We start from the raw sequence: 18430 nt of genomic DNA, 5'->3' as shown, positions 1-18430 counted from the left end.
TCAATATAGGGAAAGTACAGGTGAAAATACGGGCACATGGGAGAGGTATTTCATTCAGAGTTAGTGGGGGGAGGAATGTCCAAGCCAAAATTTCCAAAATGAGTAGTTATTAAACAGTTGAAGGAGTAAAGGTAGAATGAGGAAGAAGAGAGTGGGAAGGCAGAGTGGGTAGGGCATTGGAAGATATGAAGGAAGGTGTGTATGGCCATGGGGGATGAGGGTGGGGGGAAGACAAGGCTCAAGAGAAAGGAAAGGATTAGCTCATGTAGGGCTTATATGTCACGTTAAGGGGTTTGCATTTTATCTTAAAAGCCCATGGTAGGGGCACTGAAGTGTGTTCAACAAGGGAGTAACATCACCAATCTACTCTTTTGAAAGAGCCCTTTGGTTGCAGTGGGAGGTGGATTGGAGGGTGAAGACTAAAAGCTGGGTGAACAGGAAGAAGGTAACTAGAACAATCCAAACACAGAGTGGGGTAGAAGAGAGTCTTAGATGGATTTGGGAACTGTTTGAGAGTGGAATTGCTAGAACTTAGTGACTGGTAGGATAAGGGAATGAAGGGGAGAAAGGAGTCAAGGATGGTCCCCTAGGTTTCTGGCTTGAGCAGATAGGGGGACGTGGAAAGCATTCCTGAGAAAAGGGAATACCGGAGAATAAAATGGAGAAGGGAATGCAGTCGATTGCATGGGTTTGAGATGTTGCGGGACTTCCTGAAGAGATGCCCATATATACGTGGATCTAAAGGTCAGGAGAGATTTGGCAGCCAAGGGCCCTGAAGCCAGGATGTGGGTGGGGTGCCCAGTGACAGAGTGGGGAGAGGACAGGATCAGGGTGGGCCCCAAGTCACCCACTTTCAAGGCCTTGACCAATCTGTTGTTCCAGCCATTTTGCCTCTTTTTGCAGGCGACACACAGTCATATCCCTGTCCTTGAACCTTCCCCTTATGGGTTTTTGCCCACACGGTTATTTTTTCCCTAGAACCTAACTCAAATAGCAACAGTTTGGCAAATCCCTCTTTCCATGAAGGAACGATTGTTTCCTTCAGAGTCTGGTGAGGTCAGCATCTCATGCATCCTTTTATTATAATCTCCTGACCTGGAAAATGTGTTCAGCACGTTACAAGTGTAGCGCTGATTATGTGTGAACAAATAAGCGAGCAAAAGATATAGGAGTGCGAGGGCTGGGAAGCCAGGAAAGTGACGTCAGCATCCCAGGGGGAAAGTTCTCGGTAACCACGGTGCCCACTGTGCGGCGGAGAGGCCTTTTGGGCCACGGTAACCTGCAATTCACCAACTCCACCAGGCATTTTGCCGCCGCACTTCACCCGCGGCCTCTCAGCGGACCGTCTCACCTTTGCCTTACTTCCAAGTCTTGTCCCTAACTTTCCGCCGTCCCCATTGGCTGCGCGACTGCCCAATGGGCAGACAGAAACCGTGAACTCGTGCTCTTTGCCTGAGGCGTTCCCGCTCTCGTTCGCGCGTCTCGCGAGCGTTACAGTGACTCGCAGGAGCTGCCCTGCAGCGCTCGGCTGCGGGTTGCTGGAAGACTGACGTTGCTGCGAGGCGGACGGGAGCGAAGACCATGTTCCGAGCTGCGGCTCCAGGGCAGCTCCGGCGGGCGGTGAGTCCCGAGGGGTGGGACGAGCCCGGTGACGGGCCAGCCTCAGTGTGCCGTCCCCGTGAGGGTCTTGGCGAAGGTCACCGTCTCCCACGGACCTGACCGATCTTACCGCAGGCAGGCCCAGCCGGGTCTGTAGCTCGGGCTCAGGGTTCTGGGGCCTGCTGTGGACTCCTTCCGGGTCGCCTGCGTTGGGGGCGGGGGCGAAGTCCGAGGTCAGAGTGACCTCAATTAGAGGCTGCGCTTCTGCTTCCCACCCCCACTCCGTGCTCCGGGTTTACTCTGCTCTCCCCCAGGCCTCCAGGTTCTCTACGTTGGCTGGGAGCAGGCTGCCACATCCCCGGGAGTCACTAATGGAGGGAGGAAAATGTCGCTGCTGGGATGCCCCCCTGGGAAAGTTGGGAAAGAGTTTAAAACTTGAATTCTAAAACCTTTTCTCTGGGCGCGTGGTGGCTGCTGGTATCCGCTCCCAATCTGGGGGACGGAGGCTGGAAGGGGGAGGTTTTGTGGAAACTTGCTCTGCTCCCTGGCTTTTGGGGCAGTGCTGAGTATAGGTGATTGTAGTGTAAAGTCAGTCATCCAATTTGACAGCTTTAGCCAGTTTTGAAAGGCAGACATCTTTTTATACTGCAGTAGTAGATTGTTGGCTAAAGAGCCAGGGAACTGTTGATAGTGGTTAAGTTTTTGATGCTTTCTTTAGTGACGAATCATGAGTTTACCACATTTCTCTCTTGTGGGAAATACAAATAGAAAGTATATCTTTGTCTTTATGCTATGGGACAGTAGTATTTGGAGGTTGATCAATTACAAGTCAAATAACAATTTATATGGTTAATCCTGTAAGTTTTCCAGTTTAAAATTAGGCTAACTGAAAAACAAGATTGTTAAACTGGTCAGAAACCTTGTTGACGTTTTGTACTTTTCCTGCAGGTGGTTTTATGCATGCATATTTTCCCATCCCACAGAGATTTTTCTCTCTGAGACATAGCTGGCAATATTCCTAGATGTCTGTAGGCTCTTTTTCTGTGTATTCCTTGTTTCATTAAAAAAAAAAAAAAAAAAAATCCCGTGTGTCCCTCTTCCTTGTAAGAAAAGTTCAAATCTCCATCCTTCAAGGCAGTGTTCATTCTTTCTCCCAAGAGATTTTTTTCCTCAGAAGATAAAGACATAAACAAGTTAAAGTCACGGATTTGGGGTAATTCACCTATCAGTGTCAGACTGGCAGAAAAATAGCTACACAGTAATTAGAAGGTAGTTTTGTGGACAGGTTAGGAGTCTGGCATAAGTGAAATAATTTGGCGCCTAGGTGGCTCAGTTGGTTAAGCATCTACCTTTGGCTCAGGTCATGATCTTAAGGTCCAGGGATTGAGCTTCGTGTCTGGCTCCCTGCTCAGCGGGGAGTCTGCTTCTCCTTCTCTCTCTGCCCTCCACCCCCACTGTGTTCTCTTTCTCTAAAATAGATAAAATCTTAAAAAAAAAAAATAATTTTAGTTGGGGGCAATTTGGGACTCGGATGTTTTATAGATCTAACGGAAAAAATGGAATGATTAGCTTAAGTAATTTCTTGTCAACACAATTTACCGATGGACATTCACAGTATTTCCCAATCTTTATTGTGGTTTGCCAAGAAGTTTGACCTTGACTTATTTTGAAAATATGAAATCAAGCTAAGTCGAGTAGTTGCTTTAAAGTCATAAGAATGTTTCAGAGTTGAATTTCAAGAATATAAGGAAGTGGTGGGAACACTTCTAAAATAGATCCATAAATACCCATACATATTTAATTTTTCAAATTTTGAAATAACTTCAAACTTACAGGAAAGCTCTAAGAATAGTGTACATAATTCTCAAAACCCTTTCGGTTTTACTAGCTATTAACAGTTTGGCTTATTTGCTTTCTCTCTTTTCATATATACTTATTATTTATCTTTTTCCTTTTTTTTTTAAAAGATTTATTTATTTGAGAGAGATAGCTTGTGTGAAAGAGAGAGAGAGAAAGAGAGAGAGAGAAAACGTGCACATTTGTGCTGGGGGAGGGGCAAAGGGAGAGGGAGAGAATCCACAGGCAGGATCCTGCCTCAGCGTGAAGCTGGATTTGTGGAGCTGAGATCATGACCTCAGCTGAAACCAGGAGTTGGCCACTCAACCAGCTGAGCCACCCAGGTGCCCCTTGTTATTTTTCTGAACAATTTGAGAATGTGTTGCAGACATGCCCCTTAAGTAAGTCGGTGTGTATTTTCTGAGAACAAGGAGGTTCACCTTTCATTTCCGCAGTAAAATTGGCAAAGTCAGGAACTTGAACAATGACACAATACTGTTATAAAATCTGCAGACATTCAAATGTTGCCAGTTGTCACATTAATATCATTTATAGCAAATTTCCTAGCAGTTTGGTTTAGGGTAGTCCAGGATCATGCCTTGCATTTAGTTTTCATGTCTCATTTAGTCTTTGTTGGAAAAGCCCCTCAGCCTTTCTTTAGCTTTGATGGCATTGACATTTTTGAAGAGTACAGGCCTTTTTTGTTGACTGTTTCCAGTTTAGGTTTGTCTAGTGTTTCCTCATGTTATTTTGGCAGGAGTTTTGCAGAAGTGATACGTGTTCTCAGCGCATCATGTTAGGAGGCTCATAATACTGATTTATCCCATTATTGGTGGTGGTAACTTTACTTGGTTTAAGTGTTGTTCACCAGGTTTTTCCACTAACAAGTAACTACTTCTACCTTTGTGATTTTAAACTAATTTGGAGGGAGATATATTGAGATTATGTAAATCATTTGTTTCTCTCAGGCTTTCACCCACTAGTCTTTTTTTTTAAATTAACACATAATGTATTATTTGCCCCAGGCATATAGTTCTGTGAGTCATCAGGCTTACACATTTCACAGCACTCACCATAGCACATACCCTCCCCATTGTCCGTAACCCAACTACCCTGTCCCTACCCCCCACCCCCCAGCAACCCTGTTTGTTTTGTGATTTATCCCCCCCCAATGCCATCTTGTTTCAGTTTTTCCTTCCCTACTCCCCCGATCCCCCCCACCCACTCTGCCTCTCAAATTCCTCATATCAGGGAGATCATAGGATAATTGTCTTTCTCAGATTGACTTATTTCACTCAGCATAATACCCTCTAGGTCCATCCACGTCATTGCAAATTGCAAGATTTCGCTTCTTTTGATGGCTGCATAGTATTCCATTGTGTATATATACTACTTCTTCTTTATCCATTCATCTGTTGATGGACATCTAGGTTCTTTCCATAGTTTGGCTGTTGTGGACGTTGCTGCTATAAACATTTGGGTGCACATGCCCCTTCGGATCACTACCGTTATATCTTTAGGGTAAATACCCAGTAGTGCAATCGCTGGGTCTTAGGGTAGCTCTATTGTCAACTTTTTGAGGAACCTCCATACTGTTTTCCAGAGTGGCTGCACCAGCTTGCATTCCCACCAACGGTGTAGGAGGGTTCCCTTTCTCTGCATCCTTGCCAATATCTGTCGTTTCCTGACTTGTTAATTTTAGCCATTCTGACTGGTGTGAGATGGTATCTCATTGTGGTTTTGATTTGTATTTCCCTGATGCCGAGCGAGTGATGTAGAGCACTTTTTCATGTGTCTGTTGGCCTTCTGGATGTCTTTGCAGAAATGTCTGTTCATGTCTTCTGCCCATTTCTTGATTGGATTATTTGTTCTTCGGGTGTTGAGTTTGGTAGGTTCTTTATAGATTTTGGGTACTAGCCCATTATCTGATATGTCATTTGCTAGTATCTTCTCCCATTCTTTCAGTTGTCTTTTGGTTTTGTTAACTGTTTCCTTTGCTGTGCAAAAGCTTTTGATCTTGATGAAGTCCCAATAGTTAATTTTCCCCTTGCTTCCCTTGCCTTTGGCAATGTTTCTAGGAAGAAGTTGCTCAGCTGAGGTTGAAGAGGTTGCTGCCTGTGTTCTCCTCAAGGATTTTGATGGATATCTGTCTCACATTGAAGTCTTTCATCTATTCTGAGTCTATTTTTATGTGTGGTGTAAGGAAATGGTCCAGTTTCATTCTTCTGCATGTGGCTGTCCAGTTTTCCCAACACCCATTTTTTGAAGAGACTTTTTTCCATTGGACATTCTTTCCTGCTTTGTCGAAGATTAGTTGACCAAAGAGTTGAGGGTCCATTTCTGGGCTCTCTATTCTGTTCCATTGATCTATGTGTCTGTTTTTGTGCCAGTACCATACTGTCCTGATGATTACAGCTTTTAATAGAGTTTGAAGTCTAAAATTGTGATGCCACCAACTTTGGTCTTCTTTTTCAACATTCCTCTGGCTATTCGGGGTCTTTTCTGGTTCCATATAAATTTTAGGATTATTTGTTCCATTTCTTTGAAAAAAATTGATGGTATTTGGATTGGGATTGCATTAAATGTGTAGATTGCTTTAGGTAGTATAGACATTTTCACAATATTTGTTCTTCCAATCCATGAGCATGGAACATTTTTCCATTTCTTTCTGTCTTCCTCAATTTCTCTCATGAGTACTTTATAGTTTCTTGAGTACAGATTCTTTGCCTCTTTGGTTAGGTTTATTCCTAGGTATCTTATGGTTTTGGGTGCAATTGTAAATGGGATCAACTCCTTAACTTTTCTTTCTTCTGTCTTGTTGTTGGTGTATAGAAATGCAACTGATTTCTGTGCATTGATTTTATATCCGGACACTTTACTGAATTCCTGTATGAGTTCTAGCAGTTTTGGAGTGGAGTTTTTGGGGTTTTCCGCATAAAGTATCATATCATCTGCAAAGAGTGAGAGTTTGATTTCTTTGCTGATTTGGATGTCTTTAATTTCTTTTGTTGTCTGATTGCTGAGGCTAGGACTTCTAGTACTATGTTGAATAGCAGTTCACTCACTAGTCTTAACATATATCGTTCTTAAGAGAAATTATTACTGTGGTGTAAAATGGTAATTTTTCTAATTCCATCATTCTTTCTACATTTATTAGCATTCCATTTTAAGGAAGAACATTTCCTTATTTATGTTTTTATTATGGATCCTTTATTTAGTATGTTAAAATCCACTAATATAACATTTTTTAGAAAATATTTATTTATTTATGAGAGAGAGTACATGTGCCCCCGAGCTTGTATGGGTAGGGTAGGGGCACAGGGAGAGGGAGTGAGAGAATCCTCAAGCAGATTTGCTCCTGAGTGCAGAGACCAACATGGAGCTCAATCCCAGGACCCTGAGATCATGACCTGAGCTGAAATCAAAAGCTGGCTGGTTAACTGACTGAGCCACACAGGTGCCCCATGATCTTAAATTTTCTGATGCTCTCAAGTTGTCATATATTTCTATAGTGGGAGTCCCTTCTGGCTCCTGTTTTCTTGTGATGATGTGGGAAACAAAGCCAAAAGAAGAAAATTAAATTTTCTTATTGCCTACAGCCCACCGACAAGTCCTTGAAACAGGTAGAGTGACCTTCCTCTAGGAACTCAGCTGCCTGTATGATTAACATTATCCTGACCTCCAGGATCCTGTAAGTCTTCTTTACACATACAAATTCCTTTGGAAACTTCCTTTATCTTTACCACCAGATACATGTTTGTAATCATCCTCTAAGAATATGGCCTACTAATATACATCTGAAGGGTCTCATGACGAAGGTTTTACTAGATAGTAATAAATGACCTTTCCCTAACAATGGCTAGCGCCTCAGAAGCTAGTCATCTGTCATAGCGCCAGTATAGCTCTTTCTGCCATGGGTCCTGTCTCTGTGCTTTACTAAAATCACCCTTTTGCACTGAAGACATCTCAAGAACTCTTTCTTGGCCATCAGCTCTGAACCCCAACATTTATACATCGGTGATGTCGTAAAGTCAAATAGCTTATCCAAAATCCCTACTCTTGAAATTTTAGAAAATTTATTCTGTAGCTAACCATGGATTATTTAGGAAGATACAATTCCATAAAATATATTTTTAATAATAGATTATAATCTATTAAAAGATTATCTTGAACTGTTAACGATATGTACATAGCTAACCACACACTTAAAAATGATTAAGATGATACATTTTATAAGTGTAATTTATATCTTTAAAGAAAAGATATCTTAAATTATTAGAATGTAAGTTAAATGACTTGCATTTGGTTTCCAAGTTCTGTTTCCAGTATTGACCTGATATTTGCCCTTGAGCAAAGTCTTTCATCTTTGGGGGCTCTTCAATGTCATCTGTTTAATGAAGGTGGTATTTTACATCTACAATAAAGAACTAGAGAACACATTAAGAGGAAAATAGGTAGGCATTTGCAATTAGTTAACATTCTTGTGGGGAAATCAATCTGAATTATGAGTATTATTTTATATTCATTTGCATTTGAAATTGATTTGTTGACTAATTAAGATACCAAAGATATACTTTATGTGGAGAGTGAAGCAACACTTTACAAGGGCATTTGAATGTTCATTGCCACATGGGGAGGCATAACAATCACAATTCAGAAGCTGTGAAACTGGTGTGAAGGAACATGGCATTTTTCAGAGTCCATGCCCTATCATTGACAAATGAGATTGAACTGTGTAATTTGCATGCAAATTTTAATTTCTTTTGAAAGAAGAAAGAGAGCCAGTTTTGATGGTTCTAAAAGATTTATTGTATGAGATGAATTCTGTAAAATTATTTTGCCTGCTAGTGTGTCTACTAAGGGCCTTGTCTGTTTTTAAAATGAAGTAAATTGAGTGTGTTTTTAATATTATAACCAATGTCATATGACATTTCTAGTCATGATTAAAAGCTACCATATTTTATTATCAGAGGTTAAAGTAAGTTATTTAATTTAAGTACAAAAATATAATATACATTTTATTACTATAAAATGTATGTTAAAATAAGGAAAGGTGATTTTAATTACATATTATTTATCTTTTTCATTAGAACTGGGAAAGATTTTTTTTTTTTTAAATGTTATTTATTATTTGAGAGAGAGAGAGGGAGAGCACAAGCGGGATGGGTGGTGGGCAGAGGGGAGAGGGAGAAGCAGGCTCCCTACTGAGCAGGGCGCTGAACACGGGGCTCCATCTCAGGACTGTAGGATCATGACCTGAGCTGAAGGCAGATGCTTAACCAGTTGAGCCACCCAGGTGCCCCAGAACTTGGAAAGCTTTTATAGCTTATTCTTGCCTTTTTATTTTTGAGTTAAGAAGCAAAAAGACCCTCATGCTGTCCTTCCCCTTACCCCTATCTCACTTAGTTTTCAAAGATGGTGGGGTGGGGAGAGGAGTAGGTTAAAATTATTCTTACTACTTTAGGTTTTGAATGGGTTTGTAAGGGTAAAGTAGGGAGTTAGAATCCAGCTTTTTTTTTTTTTTTTTTTTTAACACCTATGGTAGTTTACTACATGAACACAGACTTGAAGTCATAGCAGGAACTCCTGAGTAGTAAATCTCTGTGGTTACACCTAAAAGACTGAAAAATCAAAAGCAGTGTCAACATTATTAAGAGAAGGACCAAAATTTATCCATTGGGCTTAGCTATAACAAGGTTGTTAGTGACTTTGAAGAAACTGGATTCAGTGTTATAGTGGGTGTGAAAGCCAGTTTGCTGTGAGTAAAGAAGATAAAGATGAGGCAGTAATTGATGATTACATTATTTTCAAGAAGTTTGGCTCTGAAAGGGTGGAGAGAGAATGATAACCCCTTTAAGGCCTGCCTTCAAAAAGTATACCATCTCAGAAGGGCCAGCAAGCTCTGTGAGGTATGCAGTTGGTATGTGAAAGAAAACTTCACATTTTACTCTTTAAACTAAGTCTGGTCAGTTTTGGTAAGTTTTCTGAAAGCATGATGGGGTATCTTTTGTAGTGATTTTACAATTTATATACTGTTCTTGGTAGGTAGACATGTAAGTGCTTAGATAATTAAGTTACCAGTAAGATACAAAGAGTTTATCATTTTGGGGAAACTTCAGTTAGTCACTAAACATTCATTGAGTGCCTGCTATGTGGCAGGCACAAAGGTAGGTACTAAATTCACTGTGGAGAACAGACACACCTAATTTCTGCTCACATGGTGTGAGTAGATGAGGGAGGACAGACATTGAACACATTATTTTAAGTATGATCATTGTAACAGGAAGGTGTATAGGGTATTTAGGAAACACGTAGTGGCAGGGAGGATAATCTAATTGGGGGTTGGGGAAATTAAAAAGATATCTGAAATTACTTTGTAAACTGAGGTGCTTTTTAATTGTTATTGAGTGATGAAGTAATAAAGGTGAAGGATTTTCTTTAGGTAAACATTTTTGAGTTTTGGCTATCTTAAATCATTTGTTTATTATTTTAATTCTGTTCATATTGTATGTGTTCTTATTAGATATTTTGGTTTTTAAATGGATTATTTGCAGGGTTGAGCTAGAAACAGAAATAAAGCATCAGTCATGTTAGTTTGATTGTTAAAACAAAATTGAAAATGCATGTGAATTTTGTCCAAGGTAAGGTCCAAGCACATGCTGAAGGAGCCCTGGAACTTAAGAAAAGAAAAAAAAATAGCCCTGGAGTAATGACACACATGAAAAGGAAGATCTGTAGCACCCTTGTTTCATTTCTGTGTAACTCTGAAGGGCCATCATAGCTCCAAGACTCCTTGTGGGATCAGCTGAGATCTTTTTTGTGACTGCAGTGCAGTCTTGCAGTTTAGCTTCTTCCACTACATGGTCATGTCTCTTTGATGCCTCATAGATGTTGTTTCCAGGAGTACTCCCCAATAAGCTTCTTGTACACTCACACACACAAAAGGAAGTTAATAAGTGTAAGGTGGCAACAAACATTTAAAGCACCCACTATATGCAATGAATTAACTTCTCTCCTATGTGTCTAGAATGGTCCTAGCTATGTTCATTCTTGGGAGAATTAAGAGAACAGTCATTTAGATTTTCTCTGAGTTAGATGAGCAGCCTTGGAGAAAGGCTGATCTAGAGTCTTAAAATAGTTTTATATATATATATATATATATATATATATATATATATATATATATTTTTTTAAAGTTTTTATATATTAATTTGGCAGAGATCACAAGTAGGCAGAGAGGCAGGCGGCGGGGGTGGGGGGGAAGCAGGCTCCCTGCTGAGCAGAGAGCCCCATGCGGGACTCGATCCCACGACCCTGAGATCGTGACCTGAAGCAAAGGCAAAGGCTTTAACCCACTGAGCCACCCAGGTGCCCTTAAAATTGTTTTCTGTAGCTCAGTGCATAGAGTAGAACTATTCAAAGGATGTTTTTAAAGCAACAGAAGATTTTTTAAAAATACTGTGTGAAAAAAAAATACACCGTTTGGTATTTTGAGATTCACCACAAAATTGAGCAGAAACTACAGAGAGTTCCCATATATTTCCCTCTGCCAGTCCCCACCTTTCTACACTATCAGTATCCTGCACCACAGTGGTGCTTTTATTCCAGTTGATGAAACCACATTGACATATTATTATCCAAAGTCCATAGTTTATGTTAAGGTTCACTCTTGGTGTCCTACATTCTGTGGGTGTATCCCAAATGTACAGTGAGTGGCACATATCCACAGTTCGGTATTATACAGAATAGTTTCACTGCCCTAAAATCTGTGCTCTGCTTGTTTCCCTCTCACCTCTCTGCCCCCAATCCCTGGCAACTGCTGATCTGTCTCCATAGCTTTGCTTTTCCAGCATGCCGTCTAAGTGGAACTTATGTAGCCTTTTCATGGTCTGATATGCCTTTTTTTCTTTAAGTGCTGAATATTCTGTTTTCTGGATGAATTACAGTTTATCCATTTACCTACTGAAGGACTTTTTGGTTGCTACCAAGTTTTGGTAATTATGAATAAAGCTGGGGTAGATATCCATATTCAGATTTTTGTGTGTAAGTAAATTCAACTCATTTGGGTAGATACCAAGAAGTATGACTGTTGGATTATATGACAAGAGTGTATTTAGTTTTGTGAGAAACTGCGCATTGTCCTCCACAATTGCTGTACAATTTTTAATTTCCACCAGAGTTCCTATTGCTCCTCATCCTCACCAGCATTTGGTATTATCAGTGTTTTGGATTTTCACTATTCTTTTTTTTTTTTTTTTAAAGATTTTATTTATTTATTTGACAGAGATTACAAGCAGGCAGAGAGGCAGGCAGAGAGATGTGGGGGGGAAGCAGGCTCTCTGCTGAGCAGAGAGCCCAATGCAGGGCTCAATCCCAGGACTCTGAGATCATGACCTGAGCTGAAGGCAGAGGCCTAACCCACTGAGCCCCACTGGCACCCAGATTTTCACTATTCTAATAGGTATGCAGTAGTATCTCATTTTGTTTTAATTTGCAGTTCCCTAATACATGATGTTGAACATCTTTACATGTGCTTATTTACCATCCACCACTTCTTTGGTGAAGTGTCTGTTCAGATCTTTTGCTTTTATTTAAAAATCAGTTTGTTATTGTTGAATATTAAGAGTTCTTTGTGTTCTTTTAGATAACAGCCTTTTATTATATGTCTTTTGCAAATAGTTTTCTCCCAATCTGTTGCTTATCATCTCATTCTTTTGATGAAGAAATTGTTAAAATCAATGTTCAGTTCATTTACTGGATATCTCCTCTGGACTAGACACTGAAGGAGAAACTAGGGTTAGTGGTAAGAAAATCAGATATGGCCCCTGTCCTCAAAATCAATGTCAGGGCACCTGGGTGGCTCAGTCGTGAAGCTTCTGCCTTTGGCCCAGGTCATGATCCCAGGGTCCTGGGATCGAGCCCTGCATCAGGCTCCCTGCTTGGCAGGAAGCCCGCTTTTCCTTCTCCCACTCCCCCTGCTTGTGTTCCCTCTCTCGCTGTCTCCCTCTCTCTCTTTGTCAAAAAAATAAATAAAATCTTTTTTTTTTAAATTTCTTTTCAGTGTAACAGTATTCATTGTTTTTGCACCACACCCAGTGCTCCATGCAATACGTGCCCTCCCCAATACCTATCACCTGGTTCCCCCAACCTCCCACCCCCCGCCCCTTCAAAACCCTCAGGTTGTTTTTCAGGGTCCATAGTCTCTCAAATCTTTAAAAAAAAAAAACAGGTGGAGATGGCAGAGTAATTGGGTGAGGATAGTCAAGTGTGATAAGTGCTATAATGAAGGTAATTCAGTGTACTGTGTTGGTGCTGGCAAAGTAAACTCGTCCAAGGAGATCCAAAGAAAGCTTTTCTGTGTAGCTAATGTTTATTGAGCATTTATGTTCTAGGTACTATTCCAGTAATTCAATTCTCACAACTCTGTGAGGCCATCATCATCATCATCATCTCTATTTTATGATCAGGGAACTGAGACACAGAGAAGTTGCAGTGGTAGTGGAATTTAGACCCACGCAGGGTGGCTCCAGAGCCTGTACTGTTTGCCACTGCACTGTACTAAGGCTTCTTGGAAAGTCTGACATTTAAGCAGAAAACTTAAGGATGATTGACTGGAAGCTAATCAGGTAACAGGGGAAGAGGTCCTCTAGGTAGAGGGAACAACATAAGGGAAAGCTGGGGGTCAGAGAGAGCAGAGCAAGTTCAAGTATCTGAAAATAAGGTGTAAATGAAGAGAGGAATGTATGGACAGATATATCACACCATGAAATGAATAGAGAGGTAGAGCACACCATAAAATAAATGCCTGGTAAACCGACCTAAAGAGTTTAGTGGGCAGGAAGCAATTGATGTTTTTAGGCAGGGGAATAATATGCTGGATTTGTGTCGTGGAAAGCTCACAGAGAAATGGAGTGGAGGGGAGAAAGCTAGTTTGGGAGATTTGGAGTGTTGGAGGAGAAGGATGATGACGTACACTAGGTGGTGGCGTTGATGATGGAGAGAAGTGAATGGATCTAGGAGATGCTGTATTTAGAAGGAAGAATTGGTATGACTTTTGTAGTCTGTTGGATGTGAGGGTTGAGGAAGAAACTCAGATATGACTCTCAGATCACGGTTTGGGCAACTTGTTAGAGAGTGGTACATTCTCTAAAGAACTCTGGAGAGGCAATCTGGTAAGGGGCTAGAGGATCAGGGGAAAGATGAATTAAGATTAGGATCTGCTGAGTTGGAGAGTGCTTGATGGAGACAGGCAAAACTGACATCCAAGTCAGTTGGATGTGCAAATGTAGCTTAATTTTAGGTCCAATACTTAGGAATAATATTTAGTATCTCTTCCTCGTTCCTCCAATATATATATGTGATTCTTATATAGGTCGTAAAGTATAAATTAAGCCATGCAAATGAGAAGTGAGTAGTCAATAATTTCAGATATTCCTGAGAGAATAAGTAAGGTAAAGCCTGAAATGTCAGATACTGAAAAGTATCTGAGGGTAATTTTGGTGAGGACATAAGCCAGAGTGCAGGTAGTTGAGGCATGAATGGAAGTTGAGGAATTAGAGAGTTGGAGTGGAAGGTGGTGCTAGTGGGTTTTTAATTTTGGGCTTCTTTAAAACTGGGAGAGCCTCAGACATCTTTAAATGTTGATCAGAGGGAGCCCTGGAAAATGGGAGAGGTTAGAGATATTACTGAGAGATTATAGAAAGAAGTCTTCAACTAGATTTAAGAGGACAGAATCTAGAGCTCAGATAAAGCTATCAAATCTAGGACCTGTTGTAGCTTCCATTTTGATAGGACAGAGACAGTAATTTTTGTTGGATATCAGGAAGGTGAAGCAGGTCCCCCCCTCTAAGGGCTTCAGTTTTCATTGTGAATAAAGTAGGAAATGAGGCTCTCTTCTCATAGTAGGAAGCTGACTCTATTAGCATTTGAGAAACATCAGCAGGGGTTATTTGAAATAGTTGCTATGGAGAGTGAGCTTGCCAATGGGGGTAACATAGAAACATTGTCAATTTTGAGGGCCCAGGTCAAATGAGCCAGAATTTATGGTGACAGCCTCCTGCATTAGTAGTTTCAGTGTTTTGAAGAGGTTGAGATTCATTTCTGGGCTGTTACCTTATTAAGTCTTTCTATAGTTATCTCTGAATGTTTAAAAGAATTTGGCTCTTTTTTGCCCCCCCATAAAAAAGAAGGCCCTGGGGTGCCTGGGTGGCTCAGTGGGTTAAAGCCTCTGCCTTCGGCTCAGGTCATGATCTCAGGGTCCTGGGAAGGAGCCCGGAGCCTAGCATTGGGCTCTCTGCTCAGCAGGGAGCCTGCTTCCCTCTCACTCTCTGCCTGCCTCTCTGCCTACCTGTGATCTCTGTCAAATAAATAAATAAAATCTTAAAAAAAAATAGGGCCCTTTTAAAGTATACAGATGCAATGGATCATAAGATAATAAAGTATAACTTTTGTTGGGGCGCCTGGTTGGCTCTGTCAGATAAGTGTCTGCCTTTGGCTTGGGTCGTCATGGTCCCACGGTCCTAGGATTGGGCTCCCTGCTCAGCCGGGAGTCTGCTTCTCCCTCTGCAGCTCCCCCTGCTTGTGCTCTCTCTGTCTCTCTGTCTCTGACAAATAAATAAACTCTTTAAAAAAAATAAAACATGATATAACTTCTGTTTAAAAACCTTTTCAGAAAAAAAAATAAAAACCTTTTCAGTAATGGACCTTTTTGAATCTTTAGTAGTTATCTATATTGCTCTTATACCTAAAGTAGGATTTTAGGGCTATAGAATGTTTAGAACTGGAAAAGAGGACTTTTACATCATCTTTTTTTGTTTCTGTTTGATTAATGTATTTTTTAAAAATTAGGAAAATATTTGCTAAGTGAAATCTTACAGGAATGACCCATCTACAGGTTTCCCTTAATACACAAAATAGAGCTTTTGTATAAAACCTTTCCTAAGCTAAAACAGTGTAAAGTGAAGAAGCAGTTGCCATTAACTTACAAGGAAACATTTTTTAGTGTTCTGAGACCCAAAAAATAACCTCTCTTAGGTTTTTCTGATATTGTAGGATACATTTTGTTAATGGATGCACAAAATAAGACAAATCACAGATGCTCACAGAGTTCAAAGCTATGGTGTCTTGATGCTGAGTGTAGTTCCAGGGAAGGAGCTTGATGGTGCCCCTCTTGCCGCTTTGGGGTATGTGATGCTTTGGGGGTACAGCTTGCTGCAAAACAAATGGTCAGTGCTATTTTTGCTTTTCACCTTTTTTCATAAAAATGAAAATCCTCTTCAGATTTCTTTTGGGTAGTGGAAACAGTTCCTTCATAAAAGTGAAGTGGCATAAAATGAATTTTTGAAAAGCTAGGGATATCAGTATAAAACAGCTTAAAAATAATGGAACTTTGTTGTGAGCTAGTAATTAAAGACGCAAATTCTGGAGTCTTAATGCTTATGCTTTTCAAAAAAAGATTATCTGAGAAAGAGAGAAAGCATGCGTGAGCGGGCATCATCAGGGAGAGGGCAGGGAGAGAAATCCACAAGCAGATTACCCACTAAGTGGCTAAGTGTGGGGCTGGATCCCAGGACCCTGAGATCATGACCTGAGCTAAAATCAAGAGCCAGCTGCTTAACTGAGCCACCCAGGTGCCCCTGACTGCTTCCACTTTTAAACAGGCTCTGCTTCCTAGCTATGTGAACACTAAGCTCCAGTTTCCTCATCTGTAAAGTTAAGGTAATAATAATACCTACATCAGAGAGTTGTAAACTTTAAGTAAGATACACAGTTGGCTCTTGAACAACATGGATTTGAACTGCATTGGTTCACTTGTGTGTGAATTTTTTTTTTTTTTTTTATAAATAGAGTGCAGTACAGTAAATACATGTTCTCTTCTAATGATTTTCTTAATATTTTATTTTCTCTGGCTTACTTTAAGAATATGGTATATAATAATATATGTAACACACAAAATATGTATTAATTGACTTGTTATTGGGAAGGCTTCTGGTCAACAATACGGTATTAGTTTTGGGGGAGTCAAAAGTTAATGTAGATTTTTGACTGCATCAAGGGTCAGTGCCCTAACCCCCACGTTGTTCCATGGTCAACTCTCTCTCTCTCAATGTCTGTATATTTTGGTTTAGTTAATTTGGTTAAAGCAGAGCTGGGGAGTCATTCTGGCAACCCTGCTTGCCTGGTTTTTACTTTATCCTATGTAGTGGTTCCTGAGGTATGCCTCCCTGACACCCTTAGTCTTACAGTGGAGTGTAGTTTGAAATCCTCAGAGCTAGCTAACCTCCCTCAATTTGCAGATAAAGAAACTGGGCTCTATATTGAGGCATAACATTTTAAAGGCTACAGACTAGTTTCTCCTGCTACACATAACTATTACTGCTGAATTAAGCCACATAACCATGTTTAGGTGCTGTAGCTTCTCTTCAGGTCATATCTGAGGAATAGAAGGTAGAAAACACTGAGTTAGAAGGAAACTTAGTATTAAAAACTATAAGGAGTGAAGTGATAAAGTAATATAGAGTGCCTGTATGATGTAAAAATAATTAGTAAATATTGATCAGGTAGATAACTGAGTGGGTTCTTTTATATGTTCTTTTGTTGTTGTTTACTCTTATAATTTTGAATAGTCTTTTAAAAAGAATATATAGTGTTCCCCCTAGAAGTTTAAAAAGCTTGATGATTCCTTGGGAGAACTGCCTAATTTATCTTATGCTGAAACTATAATTTATGGCAAGTATGGGCTTTCTGCCACCAAATCTTGGATTTATTCTTGAAATGATGATGGAAATCTCATAATTTTTATAGTAAATGATGTGTGAAACATAATCAAAATATGGTATCTGACATATATTGGTAATAAGGAGTTTGTTACTGGCAATTCTTGTGAAATGTGATTTAAATAATAAATTATGCCATTGAGTCCTAATTAGAGTTCTTTGCAAGATCATCTGATTAAAATAGAGAAAATGCTATATATTTCTACAGATGTAGATTAAGAAAAATTGTACTAGGTTCTTTGAATAGGCATGGTATTTGCCTTCTAAGAACTTTTATTCCATCCCAAGAATTGTGAACTGTTGTGAATTGCTACAATTTTCTGGAGAACAGTTTGTGTCAGTCAGTATTAAAAAATTTAAAAGTGTGCCTTCCTTTTGATCTAACACTTCTAGGAATTTGTCATAAGAAAAGAAGCATAAGATATGCATAAAGATTTCTGACCTTACTTTAACCACCTCCTGTAAGAAGACAAGTTTTTTTAATTGTAAAAAAGAATAAGTTATACAAGCAGGTACTTGATCTGGCAACAACATAAGTCTCATTTCCGCCCTTTCCTTGCTTCCTTTGAGTAAACAGAAAGGGAAGAAAAAGATAAGAAATGCCATCCATGATACATAATGCAACGATTCCTTCCACTGGCATATCCCTAGAGTTTCTGGTTCCCAGCTCTGGGATTGGTTCATCAAGGAAAGAGGTGATTTAGAGGACTGAGGAGAAGGTTGAGGATGAACAGGTAGACAGCTTAGGGGAAGAGAGTCCCTATAGCTTGTTGAAGGTCGCAGAGAATCTGGCTTAGTCTTCTATGGAAGCAGAGCAGCTAAGGTCTGGCCAGGTTCCAGTCAGAAGGGTCTTTCTACACAAAAACAAACTGATTTGTTGAGGGTGAGTACAAAGATTCAGCTATAAGGATGGTTTTCTCTGGATTGTTTGATTTTTATGCATTTTATTATTTTTTTAAAGTAATCTCTACACCCAGTGTGGGGCTCAAAACTATAACCCTGAGATATAAAGAGTTGGATGCTCTGCTGACTGAGCCGGCCAGATGCCCCTGCATTGTTTATGATAATAAAATTAGAGGGACGCCTGGGTGGCTCAGTCAGTTAAGCATCTGCTTTCGGCTCAGGTCATGATCCCAGGGTCCTGGGATCCAGCCTCATGTTGGGCTCCCTGCTCAGCAGGGGGTCTGCTTCCTCTCTCTCTCTCTCTCTCTCTCTCTCTC

General features: G+C 40.2%; 1 protein-coding gene across 1 annotated transcript in view; it reads left to right on the top strand.

Annotated features, from left to right (window-relative positions):
- The first annotated feature begins 1484 nt into the window (after positions 1-1484).
- The window catches only part of LOC111153245 (electron transfer flavoprotein alpha subunit), an 82226-nt gene continuing 65280 nt past the window's right edge, over positions 1485-18430 (top strand). The window contains exon 1 of the mRNA XM_022512151.1: positions 1485-1620. Coding sequence (XP_022367859.1) covers positions 1582-1620 — 39 coding nt within the window. The 5' untranslated portion in view covers positions 1485-1581. The remainder of the gene's footprint in view (positions 1621-18430) is intronic.

This window comes from Enhydra lutris, unplaced genomic scaffold (assembly GCF_002288905.1).
Source record: "Enhydra lutris kenyoni isolate GAN:26980312 unplaced genomic scaffold, ASM228890v2 scaffoldscaffold31, whole genome shotgun sequence".
Taxonomy (NCBI): Eukaryota; Metazoa; Chordata; class Mammalia; order Carnivora; family Mustelidae; genus Enhydra; species Enhydra lutris.
This window is presented reverse-complemented; position numbering and strand designations above follow the sequence as displayed.